The sequence below is a fragment of the Leptosomus discolor genome, chromosome 5, assembly GCF_034619465.1.
Source record: "Leptosomus discolor isolate bLepDis1 chromosome 5, bLepDis1.hap2, whole genome shotgun sequence".
Lineage (NCBI taxonomy): Eukaryota > Metazoa > Chordata > Aves > Leptosomiformes > Leptosomidae > Leptosomus > Leptosomus discolor.
Window position 1 is genome coordinate 25,222,790 of NC_141395.1, and position 12,742 is coordinate 25,235,531.

At 41.1% G+C, this 12,742-nt stretch overlaps 1 protein-coding gene across 4 annotated transcripts in view; it reads left to right on the forward strand.

Moving 5' to 3' along the window:
• Window positions 1-12,253, forward strand: part of MTX2 (metaxin 2) — a 36,306-nt gene extending 24,053 nt beyond the window's left edge. For 2 of the 4 annotated variants that reach the window (XM_086465306.1, XM_086465308.1), the window contains 7 exons: window positions 3,830-3,902; window positions 6,928-7,004; window positions 7,712-7,804; window positions 8,524-8,562; window positions 8,979-9,104; window positions 9,744-9,820; window positions 11,759-12,253. In XM_086465306.1, coding sequence (XP_086321432.1) covers window positions 3,830-3,902; window positions 6,928-7,004; window positions 7,712-7,804; window positions 8,524-8,562; window positions 8,979-9,104; window positions 9,744-9,820; window positions 11,759-11,969 — 696 coding nt within the window. In that variant the 3' untranslated portion in view covers window positions 11,970-12,253. The remainder of the gene's footprint in view (window positions 1-3,829; window positions 3,903-6,927; window positions 7,005-7,711; window positions 7,805-8,523; window positions 8,563-8,978; window positions 9,105-9,743; window positions 9,821-11,758) is intronic. The other 2 variants (XM_086465307.1, XM_086465309.1) reach the window with 2 other exon arrangements.
• Window positions 12,254-12,742: the final 489 nt, after the last annotated feature.

The following is a 12,742-nucleotide window of genomic DNA, read 5'->3' on the forward strand; positions in this document are numbered from 1 at the left end:
GGATAGCACTGTCTCCTTTTACCAGTTGACATGTGTTTTTTAGTCAGCTTGAAGGTTATCCAGTGGACCATTGGTTTAAGCTGAATTAAGAAATGGATACTGGCCTTCTACTCCAGGAAATGATTAGTTCAGCAGTGTAGATCCAATAAGAATTAAACTTCTCTTATATTCTGGAGCTTTCCTTCATTTTCCTGCAGAACAATATGTAAGGGGCACTTAATGTTGAATAGGTCATGCTTTGGATACAAATTAGAGCTCAAGATACTGGTCTTTTAGTTCTCTTGGCTTCTGTCTTTCTAAAGATGTAATAGCAGGTTTTAATTTTTAATTTCTTTTTTATTTTTAGGTTTATTGTATGGCATTACATGATTTTGTTTTCAGCTCTTGTACTGTTCTACTTTCTCTTGGTATAGTGTTTCATTACTGTTTCACCACTCATCTTAAAGCTGATCCTAAATATAGACAAAGACTGAAGTGGAATAGGTGTTGGCACTAGATGCTGAAGGGGGTTGCTGGAAGACGCCTACGTCTTGTAAGGCTGCTGGAGAGCCAGCTCCAGTGGTCGGCATTTCTGAACCTCACAGGAGGACCGCTGGGGTGAACACAGAGCTGGATGGGTTTGCCCAGTTTTAGTCTTGAATCACTCTTCAGTTTCTCAAGCTCTGCCCTGGTCTCCCATCTACAAAACATTCATTAAAACTGAAGATGACTATTCCAAGGAAGTTTTCTCGGGTGTTTGGTTTGGTGTTTACTTTAGGGTCTTTTAAAAATTTTTTTAAATTTATTTTTTAACCTCACTGAGGGTAGACTGACTTATTTCTAAGCTTACTAGAATCTGCACTTTATTACGCAGAGTAGCAAACATTTTTATTTAGTTATTATTTGTTCCCACATTAGAGCTCAATTCTAGTTCAGCCTGCTCTCTCCTCTTTTCTTTATGAAGTGCAAAAAAGGCACATGGACCCAGCGTGTTTGCATTTCTGAGATGCCAGAATGCCAATGTACTGTCAATCCTTTTTGCACTAGGCTACAGACCGAGGTAGAATTTCCCTGCCAAATGTAATAAAGATCAATATTCACAGATATTCCTTGGTCTGTGGATGTTTATTGAGGAGAAGGAGAGAGAGAAAGGTCAGATTCAGATTTTTGATGGAAACTTGGCTGAACTCTACAGTGAAAAGATTTTATTTATAGTTTAGCCTCTATGCTGAGAACTGTTTTTCACAGTCACAAACTGGTTTTGGTAGAAAGCTTGTACTCTGTAGGAGCCAATGTGTGATACAATGTACAGTAGGCAATAATTTGCTGAAGCAGCTTATGTAAACGAAGTGTTCTGTGCCAGTGTCTCATTTTTGACATACTGATATAAAAAAGTGAAAAAATAGTTCTCTGAGTCGTCTCCTTTTGCTTCAGTGTGTGTGTCTGCACTTACAAAGTTTTCAGTTCTTCATGTGTTGCCTGAACTCCAGTGTAGTTCAGAAGTTCAGACTTTTTTCTTCTGAACTTGCAGTGAGACTAGTACATGGCAGTTAAAATATTCATCTCTGGCTGAATGCAGAATTGCAGAGTTAATTTAGTGCCTTACTGTGAAAGAAATTCGTTTGGTAAGCCTAGACCAAATGAAACTTCACATATTTTTGAGATGAAATTCAACAGCTAAGGATTAAGTAGTATGGTAGAAGTTGACGCCACTCCTCCCACCCAAAGATGAAATTCTCTGGAGCTGTTGTTTGATGCCCTCAGTTCCACTGCAGCACAGTAGTGTTGAGATGATGTTGCTAGCTACTGGTAGAGCTTTCAGAGGAACAAAGTCTGTGTACCAGTTGAGTCAGAGTGTATGTTTTTGGAGGGCTAGATTGTGTCCAGCAATGGCATAGGAGCATGTGTATAGTCTAAACCAAAGTCTCTGTGTTCTTGACTCTTAACTATTTCCAAAGAAGTTGCATATGAAGCCCCAGTTTGGGCAGAAGACATGATGCATATAACGGTAGCTGGAACAGCCTGGACATTGCTAGGTTCTGCAGAACCAGCAGGCAAAGGAAGAGATCTAGGACTGAGACAGACCAATGCCTTAAATTCATATTTACGAGTTAGTCCTTTGAGTATTCTCACTGTTTGCATGGAGTTTGGGATACTAAGACAGCAAAAGCCTCAATTTTTGATGGACTCTGATGGGCGCACAGACTTAGAGAGTGGGTTGGTGTCAAATGTGGCCAGTGCCTTGTATTTTCTTTGGGTGGTAGTTGCACCCTTAAGCACTAATAGGGATTCTAGTTGGGGCGAAGTACTCTAGCATCAATTTACTGCTAAATAGCGCAGGACCTGCAGTATTTGGCTTATGTTGACCATGACTAGTACCCTCTCTGTCTGCATGTGTATGTGTAGTAATTGGCTTCCAAGCAGTGCTTTGAGTTAGGCTGAGGAAATAGAGAGATGTAGAAACACAGGTTTCTGGTGGATTTTGCAGAGCCTCTGCAGTTCTAAGGCAGGCTCTTGTCAGCCATAATCAATGTCTTGTGTGGCAGCTTGTGACCATAGTTCCTTGCTTTAAATTGTGTCAGCTAAACCTGCAAGAGCTAAATGCCATAAGGGACTGGGCAGTTCTTGGGTTTGGTTCGAAAAGGACCAAAGCTTTTGATTTTTTTTTTTTTTTTTTTTCCCCCTGGATTGGGTTAGGGTTTGGGAATAAAGGACTTGAAGAGTGCAGGAGAGAGGAGAGAGGCTGTTTGGATTATTTTTGTTTGCTTGATGGATACTACAGAAGCCACAAAATTAGGAACAGGGCTGATGCCAGTGTTTAGTTCATGCCTTATGGTCTCATTTAGTGCAGAGGTGAGCAATCTCAAGGTTAAGGTTCAAGTTACTTTGATGTCTATGGTTACATCTGAGCATCTAAAGCAGTGAGAGTGCAGTTTGCTGCCGGATCCTGCAATCTGAAGAGCTAGGAGGAGGCTCATGTAGAAGATGCCATGTTACAGCAGCATTTTGCTTTACGAGTAGTAGCCTTCTTGGTGTAGGCTTTTTTTCACCTCAGTGCCCTGTGGATAAATAGGTAAAATTTTGGAATATGGAATTATGACCTGTCTAATTGCAAAGCCAAAATGAATGATAGGACTTAGCTGAGTTGTGAGAGACTCTAGAGATTAAGAGGTTCCTTATTTGCTGTGTTCTGTCAAAATTGCAAGTATTTTTCATGATATTTTGGTATTTCAACAGAAACACACTAAGAATTTTGTGGTGACAGCAGCTGCTGACAAAAGTCAGTATCCTACTGAGAATGCTCTGAATCTAAGGTTACAGATAGAAAGAAACAGTAAATCGATCACCTACACTCTCCATGACTCACATACATTAAAGATAATATATACTTTCTTCCAAAGCAGGCTTGTGCTCTGTCAGTATCATAGAGAAAAACTTCTGGCAGCTATTCCAAATACAACGTGGGAAGGTGCTATATGTGTTTCCCATGTTACACAACATGAACGTGGTTAGCCAGCTTTAGCCAGAAGAAGTAAGTACTAGGATTTTCAGGAGGGGCAAAATGTCACTTAGTTTTGTACAACCACAGCACTAATTGTGGCTGTCAGATAGTGCTTCTTTGCTCGTCTTGAAAAAAGATGAAAGTTCGTTAGAAGGATTCCAGTCAGTGACTGGATGATAAACAATTGTCTAATGAAGTTTTAAACCCCTTGTTTTTCTTTTACCTACTCTTTCTTCCTTAAAGCAGTATGCAAGGAACTAGCTAAAACACAGCCAGATGTACCGAGAAGAACACATTTGTTTGTCTCTGGTGTATTAAAGCTTTTTAAATGCAACTCTTTGTTTCCAGGCCTTTTTGCAGATGTGCAATCTGCCAATCCGGGTGGTTTGCAGGGCAAATGCTGAGTACATGTCCCCATCTGGTAAGTGTGGCCTTCATTTAGATTACTACGTTATACCTCCATTTTGATACCATGGCAACTATGCCTTGTCCTGCTGATAACAGTTGTTCAGTGCTACTGTGTGGGTTGCCTTCCCCCCTCCTCTCCAGTACAGGTTCTGCTCTGCAAACAATTAAAACAGTCAAATGCAAAGTAACATTGGCACAACACGTAGCCCTGCCTGTGAATGCAGTACCTGTACTAAGTGTTCAGACACTTCAAATGCCTGGTGGAAACCTTCTCTCAAATGCCTGAGAGGAGTTGTGTCCTGAAGCAGAAAGACCTATGTTTCCAAAAGTGGCTTTGTTCTGCATCCAGGGAATATTCCAGTGAATGCCGTTATATTTTCCCATTGCTGGGGTGAGACAACACTGCAGAAAGATTATCTTTTGTTACCTGTCTGGGAGACGATTGCCAGGATGTTGATAACAGAAGACTGAAGGGTGCATTGTCATTGTTAAGGGTGACAGGTGATTTTAAATCTTCCTCTGATCCATGAGACTGTCTGGAAAAAAATCCAAACCCACCAACAATAAATTAAGTATTAGAAGGGTACAGAGCCTGCCTTTTGCTGGAGATGACTGATTGCCTAAAAACATCCAGAGGCTGGCTTCAAAAGGTTGCCTAAAAATTGGAGAGAATTGCAGAATGCAGGGCACAAAAATCTGGCAATCCTCGTACCCTGTCCCAGATTTTGATTGTGTGAGGAGGTGCTTACTCACCAATTACCTGGCTCTGGCTGATGACTGCCACATGGAAGTGCCTGTCAGTATATGTCTGCCAGCTGCATGGGTTCTGCTCCTGCTACTGATATTTTGGTCAAAGCAGTGGAATTATGCTATTTTTAAAAAGGCAGTGAAGAAACAGCAAAATATGGAGGTATGTAAATTATTCATTAGTAAATAAAGGTAGCTTTGAAATGCTCAATCCATGCACAGAGGAGCATCTTGCATGTGCAGTAGGACTAGTGACAGTTGCACATTCTCGCTTCTCTGCCACTCACACCCTATGTCAACACTTGCTGGCATCTAATGTTGGAATTTGGGTCTGAACACTTCCTTCTTCTGAAAACGAGCACAAGAGGGAAAATGATACTGCTTCTGTTTCAAATGTAGGTAGAAATATGTGTATTCTTTTTGCTCTTACTACTGAAGTCATTATTTTTATTCACTTGCCCCATTCGTTTTCTTTGTATTGGTTCTTTAATGATAATTCAGACAAGATTTTCATTTGTTCCCATCTCCCTCCTCACCACCATGTGTCTCACAGCAGCAGCAGACAAAGGTCTGCATCTCATCGTTTTGGAGGGAAGGTTATTTATCTCATAGTCATTGTAATGACAAAACCCATTCTGCGGGAGTCAAAAGTATGGTATCAAAGGGTTGTCTTGGTGTGCAAAGTACAGTCTGACTGAAACCACTGAATTCTGCAGCACAGACAGGCCTGCATTTCCTTCTGCAACATGGAGTGTGTGGATGCAGATGAAGCCTTTGTTGGTGTGATGCACTTCATTTATTACCCTTGGGCTGATTGAGCCAGTGAGCAGTGAATCTCATGATGAAAACTGTGACTGAATCTGCTGTTAGCGTGAACAGTGTTTGAGCTAGGCTGAACAGTAGGCTTTTTGTGTTTCAGTGAGAAGAGTGAATGTATTGCTAATAACACTCTTGGAGTCAAGCAGGTACTGATCTTGCTCTTTGGGCTGTCTGTCGAGAGCAGAGTTTGCCCACAGCGAGAGGTGGGAAGGTAAAAGCGTGCTGTGCCCCACTGCACTGGGCAGGCTCGTTTACTGCCTTTGGGCTTGAGAATGCTTTCAGTAGTAGAAAACATCCAGCATTTATCTCCATTTTATGGATTATTTCAATAATGTAAATAATCCTAAAAGATTTATTCTTAAATATAAGGTTGACATTTGTCAGTTGCACTTGGGTGTGTATTTGCAGGACAAGCAACCTGGTTAGGGTGGATTGGAGCAGGAGCCCTCAGCTGCACATGTTGAGAGCTGGGAAAAGGGGCGTAAGGCAGCTTCCATCATGCTTCGTGGCTCGCTGTGTGTAACAGGGCTTCCTCTTGTATCTCTGCCTGCCTTAAAGCCTTGGCTTGGTTCTGCATGTAAGAAAAGTTACCAAGCAGAGAAGATGGTGCATACAAACTCGGGAGTCCTTCACACACAGTAATTTCCCAGTCTTCTTTTGAGCGCTGGCTGGTTTTAGCCCTGCTCCATGCTGGACCCTCAGGGCTCAGCTTCATAGACTGAATGATGAGCCTTACTAGTAGCTTTAACCTCATTTTGCTTCCATGGTGATGAAGCAGCTCCTTCCGCCTCCTAGCCCCGCAGATCGTGAAGCTGTGGGTCTTGTACCGAGAACCTTTTCCTGACCCCAGGACTGTGGGGACTTGAAAACACCAGCTCACAACTAGAGAGTGAAGGCTGGGGCAGCCAACAGGAGCCAGCTGGCCCAGTCGTTGGAAATCTGAAAGACCGGAGGAGGGAGAGTCAAGACCCTGCCTTGCTGAGTGTGCGTTTGCACTTCCCCTGCTTGCTTTCCTGGGCACAGTGCCACATCTCCCATCATCCTTTCAGCAGCCCTTTCCTCGCCAGTGGGTTAGGAGGGAGGGTGGGAACGCGTTGTGTCGTAAAACTAGCCAAGGGCTCTGTCTGCTTTCCTGGGATTTCCCAGCTGTACTTCAGAGAAATGTTGAATTAAGTCTTTCCAGCAAAGCAAAATCTGTTATTAAAATACAAGTTGGTAGGTCTCACTCAAAAACTCTGAAATACACAATTGCAAGTATTGCCTTTAGAAGGGGTTCAGGAGGAGGAAGATCAGGAGGAAGATGTTTGATGTTACAAATGTTAGCTGGGTGAGCTGTGTATGTTAGAGCTTTACCTGTGCTCATTTGAAAAAAAAACACTGATGTTCCTGCAGTATTTAATTGCTTTGAAAACTGTAAATGATGTTTTACAGGTATAAAAAGCTCTTATTAAAATACATTTCTCATTTTACAGGTAAAGTACCCTTTATTCATGTGGGAAATCAAGTAGTATCTGAACTTGGGCCCATAGTCCAGTTCGTAAAAGCCAAGGTAATTAGTACATTGTTTTAGTCAATTAGTGAACAGCATGTTAATCCTGCTTAGCATTGTGCTGATTTGGTGTGGTCTGTAATTTGCTAAAACAGTGTAGAAATCTAGTATATATCTTTTAAAAGAAAGATATTCTGGAATAGGAGTCTTTTGAGGTGGAAATGTTTTTCTTTGTCATTTAGTCAAGTTCTGGGAGTAAATTCTGTGCAGGACAGCTGCATACGAGTGCCAGTTTCTGAGACTGGTTTTCTATGTGCCCTGTCTGTGGGTCTCAGAGCTCTTAAACCCAGAACTGAGTGGTTTAAATCCTGACGCGTCAGATACTGTTCAAATTTGTCTTTGCTCCCCCCAGCCCTCCCCTATATTTCCACTGAGCAGTTGGTAAAGCTGTATCACAGATGTAGACTTGTGTTTACTTCTTGCCACAGGGATACACTAACCAGGAGGCTGTGTGCTCAAACCATGTTCATCTATAACTGATACATTTCTTGCAGATTAGCTATGTTACCTTACGATGATTTCTTTTTAATTCTAAAGGATACTATATGTAAAAATTGCATATGTAATTTGTTACAGAACTGTGTAAGAGATCAGGATCTGAGCCAAAGCTCATTGACTTCAGAACTCCTTGGGTCAGGCATTGCTGGATATTCCAATATCCTTTCTTACATGTGTCTCTCTTTTTTCTTTTTTCTTTTCTCCATTAGGGCCATTCTCTCAGTGATGGGTTGGATGAAGTCCAAAAAGCTGAGATGAAAGCCTACATGGAATTAGTCAATAATATGCTCTTGACAGCAGAGGTACAGCAAACCATAGCTACTCCACACACTTACATAAGTGACTATAGGCAAGAAAGCTTTAAGGTTTTTCCCTATATTGGAAATACTGATTGTTCTTAGATTAAGTCGTCAACTTTTGAGGTGAGAAGAGGCAGGAATAAATTGTCTGTACCCTGTGGATTGTTTGCTGAAATGTTCCTGTAGACGCAAGCCACATGTGTGATTCCCCTCACCTGACTGAAGTGTGCCACTTAGCTGTAGAAGTAACTGACTGGAAAATGCCAGTTGTTCCTGGGATCCTACCCAGAGCCAGAGCTGGCCACGCAGCCCGCTGTTGCCTTCCACAGCGTGCGTGTTCACGTGCCTGGTGGGAGGCTGGGATCCCCTGCGGTTTGCGGCTGGGGCCAGCTACGGTGACGCAGTCCCAGCGTGGGAAGGGAACAGTGCTGGAAATGCTGACAAGCTGCAGGTGGCTGAGGAGCTGAGGGCTGGTCACCTGTGCGCTGAGCTGTGTGCAGCCTGGGCAGTGGAGTGGGCCTTGGCTTGGTCCTGGTGCTGGCAAAGTAAGGACTAGCAACTGGGCTCCAGTTTTAATTCCTTTTCTACATTCAGAGGTGTCACAGAAGGAACGAAAGGGAAGTTTAATCTAATGCAGAAAAGAAAATTCTACTAGTGAGAAATGATCGTCTCTGTGTTCTCCTTTATTAGGAAGTTTTAGTAAGTGTTCTTTCTGTTCCTAGCTCTATCTCCAGTGGTGTGATGATGTTACAGTAGAAGAGGTGAGTGGTTCTGCAGCATTTATCTTAATTAAAATTTAATGAGAAAACGCTTTTGCTCACAACTGCAAGTCCCTACTCATAAATGAAACATTGAGGTTTATACCATTAATGATACAGTCTTTTCACTTTAATTTCGCTTGGATATACATTGTAGGGAAGCTGTGTCATTACTGGAGGTAGCTGACTGCAGAATAGATAACGGGTTTTCTGTGTTTCTGAAGTAATAGTTTTAAATGGTTATGCTGCAGACTATAAATTCTGCACAAATAATTACAGCGTTTCACACAACTCCCTTTCTTTTACAGCTCCCTTTCCAATAGAAATGTTTGAATATTACCTATTTTGTGCATAGAGGTATCTGTATTTTCTTATTATTCTTATATGATAACACGGTACTTTTCTGTCTGTAAACAAAGATTACTCACCCGAGGTATGGCTCCCCTTACCCGTGGCCTCTTAACCGCATTTTGTCCTATCAGAAGCAGTGGGAGGTAAGGCGAAAGATGAAAGCCATCGGATGGGCTGGAAAGACGCTTGAACAGGTCAGTATGAAAAGTGAAGCCTGTTTCTCTAACCTGTTTTGTTTTTTTCTTTCTTTTTTTTTAAAGGGTTTGGAGAGTTAACACTTTCTTGAAACAGATGTAATAAAAAACATACTCTGTACTTAAAACATTATCTGGAGTCAGGTATTTGCCTTCAGCAGCAATAAATCTTAAATTATGTGCAACCCGATGGGGTGGGAGGAAGGATGTTTTACCATGAGCATACATCTCTGGTGATGTTAGTTTAGGCCATAGTCCTGAAAATATATTGTAAGTTACGGCCCCCTCTCCTGTGTGGTGGTAGTCAGCAGGCATTGTAGGATTGTGGCTTCCCGTGTCAGAGGTCAAAAAAAAAAAAAAAGGCAATTTTGAGGTATAGGTTAGTACCTTTCAGTAAGCTAAGTTATAAATGTTATGGAAAGCACTTAATCAGAGTTGCCTTACGTCAAACATTAGATTAAGTAACACTTTGCTACCTGCCTACTGTGTAGGTTTGACTGACTTTAACAGCTTGTGGTGTTCCAACGTGGTTAGGTTCCTTGTTCCCACCGTCAGTGCAGACAGAATAAGGAGGTGTTTTTTTGCAATGTTGGTATTTCCTGACAATACAGATCTTTTATCTCTTGTGTGTTTTGATAGGTGCTTGAAGATGTAGATCAGTGTTGTCAGGCTCTCTCCCAGAGATTAGGAACACAACCATATTTCTTCAACAAGCAGTAAGTTACTCTTTACTGAAATATTACTTCCAGAATGTGAGATACAGATACGTATCCACATGTATATATGAAAACCCCCTGTTTTATTTTAATGCTACATGATTAGTTGCGGAAATACAAATGTGTGACTGGAATATAAACATAAATTTTCAGAAATTAGTAATTAAAGGTTTTAAAAGGAAAGTTTATGTAAGTTTCTGGGTTTTGGGTTTTTTTCCTATTACTAATTCAGTTTTACTCCTGCTCATCTTCTCTACCACAGCTTCTGTTGGCTACAAATGTACACCTTTATGCAGTTAGTTTCTTATTAATTAAAGCTTTACTTGTATTTCTTGGGTAACATTCTCTACTAGGTACAGGGGAGTGAATGTATATCATGCTGTCCTGACCAGGACAGCTTGTCTGGTCCTTCTTAACACCAGGGGTGGTTCTGAATGAACTGCATTAGTGTGCGGGTGCCTGTGAGTTGTAAGAGCTGGGGGGGAAGCCAGCCTCGTATCGAGATTCACATTCCCAGGGGAGAAAAAAGGAACAACCTGGCCTTCATGGGATATCCTCTGCTTTCACCAGTTTCTTCCAATTGCAAAATACGCTTTTTTTCTCTCCAATAATTCAATATTTTTGAAATGTTATGGAATTAAATAACATCACATTAGCTTCCTCTTGTCTCCTGTGCATAGACCAGACTAGAAGTGCTCAGGTCTGGACTTCAGTTAACTACCTCTGGACCCACAGATGTCTTCAAAAGGCAGCATATGGTCTTGGGTTACTTTTCTGTGTGTGTCTTTGCTCCTTAGGCTTTTCCGAGTTGAGACTAGGTGGGTAGCGTGACTTGAGTGGATACAGAAATAGGCATTATAGAAGACAAGTTTGAATTACATCTTCTCAAATCATACATAGTATCTCCTAAATTTTCTTTCTGTATTTGTAAAGAATTGTAGCTTGGGGATGTTGTTTTTATTGTGTGTTAACCAGGCTTTCTTGGTACAGTTTCAACCTTTAAGCTTTTTAGGTGTCTGAAATATTACTAAGAAGGTATGTGTTCTTAGCCCAGTATTTTTCAGTCTGTGACTTTTAGGACTCTGTAGGAGGTAAATAAGAAAAGCAGCCTGTTGCTGACAGATTTCAGTTTGTTGTACGAGGGTCCACATCTCCACTGGAGAGTTCTTAGTGATCCACAGACAGAAAGGCAAAAAATTTATCAGTGAGAAAACCCTCATGCTGCTTACCTTGGACACTGGTAAAGGAGGACTCTTAAGTTATTAATGTATTTGAAAAAGAAAAATTATTTGCACATGGACTACTTATATACAAAGGTCCAAGATGACAATTCAGTAGGCTTGTACCTACCATAAGGTAGGGCTGAAAACATTCAATAGACCACTGATCCCCAAAATACCTGTTTTCATCTGTGTAGTCCCCTTTCAAAAAAGAGATGTTTCCAGCAGCTGTCACCCTGGAGCTCCTTTTCTTATTGGTTGAATAGTTCCCAGCTATTGAAAAGCACAAAGAGGGAATAGGGGGTTTATGCTTTTTTTCCCCCCCTCCTCTTTTTTTTTTTTCTTTGTGAGATAATAGCTGAGGGGTTTTTATATACATCTGCAGAGGAAAAAGAAAAACCCTAAAAAGACCTGATAAGCATTTGCCCTTGCTACAGAATTAAAAGGTGGAGCATGGTTGATACTGGATCAGTAACTCTACCCCTTCTAAGAAGTGTCACTTCCACATTTCCAAGCTATCAAAAGCAAGGAAAGATGCCATACTGAGAATTAGCAGTGTGCTTATATACTGTATACACGATTTTCATGCATTTGGTAAAGTTCAGCGTTGCCTGAGTTCTTCCCAATTCTTAGATTGTGTGGGTATCTAAAAGTTACTCAGAACAGCGCAGGACTTGCCTTCCAAAATACCTGTTCTTTTTTCTGCTTGTTTTCACAGACCAACTGAATTAGATGCTCTGGTATTTGGACATCTGTTCACAATCCTTACTACTGAACTAACCACTGATGAACTCTCTGAAAAAGTGAAAAACTACAGTAATCTCACAGCCTTTTGTCGGCGAATAGAGCAGCAGTACTTTGAGGGTCAGGATAAAGACAGCTCTACAGCTGTTGCAGCCCGATCTGCTAAGAGGTCCTTACTGAGATGAGCGAGTTGTTTGGTGGTTGGGGTGGATTGCATTTCAGTTTGGGGTTTTGTTGTTCAGTGAATTGATTTTGAGGATGGAAATGTGTGTTAGCTTTTTGAAGCTGCCAAATCATTCTGGAGCAAGAAAAATCTCTAAATGCAGTTCTTGTGTTGTAGAATATATTCTGTGCACACTTAACCTTAAACGACTGTATGGGCACTTCCACTTTGATAGCCTGTATGCCACTTACTCTAAAGTGACCTTGGAAAAATATTGTATCTGTATTAAAAAAAAAGTAAAATACTTCATAATGTTTCTGTCTGGTCTTTCTAAATGCTTTTCTTACTAAGTTTTATGTCTATGCAATTAATGTCTGTGGGAGTGGGATCCTGTTGGCAGGACACCTGGAAGACAGTTGTATGGTAAACTAGTTACAATTATTAAGCTGGGAATGAAAGGACTCATTAGAGATCTTAAGTTTGTCTGCCTTGGACAAAATTCATTCAAAATTTGGGTGAAAAAAAGTGTCTTGGATCTCTGCAGCACACAAGTGATGTGATTTTAGTCAGTCAGTCCTTATTTTGTTTCAAAGTAGCTCCGCGCTGTCATTACTTCTTCTTGTGTGTGTCCTGCTTCTGCTTTTATTCCCTGTTCACCTTTGGGTTTTGGATTTACATTTTTTTTTCTTCCTACAATTTCCCAGTTTTAATCCTCAGCTTGTCTTGCTCTTTAAAAAATAATTTGCTAGGTAAGCATCTGTCTTGCTGTTTCCACTTCCAGCATGTTAACGTTGC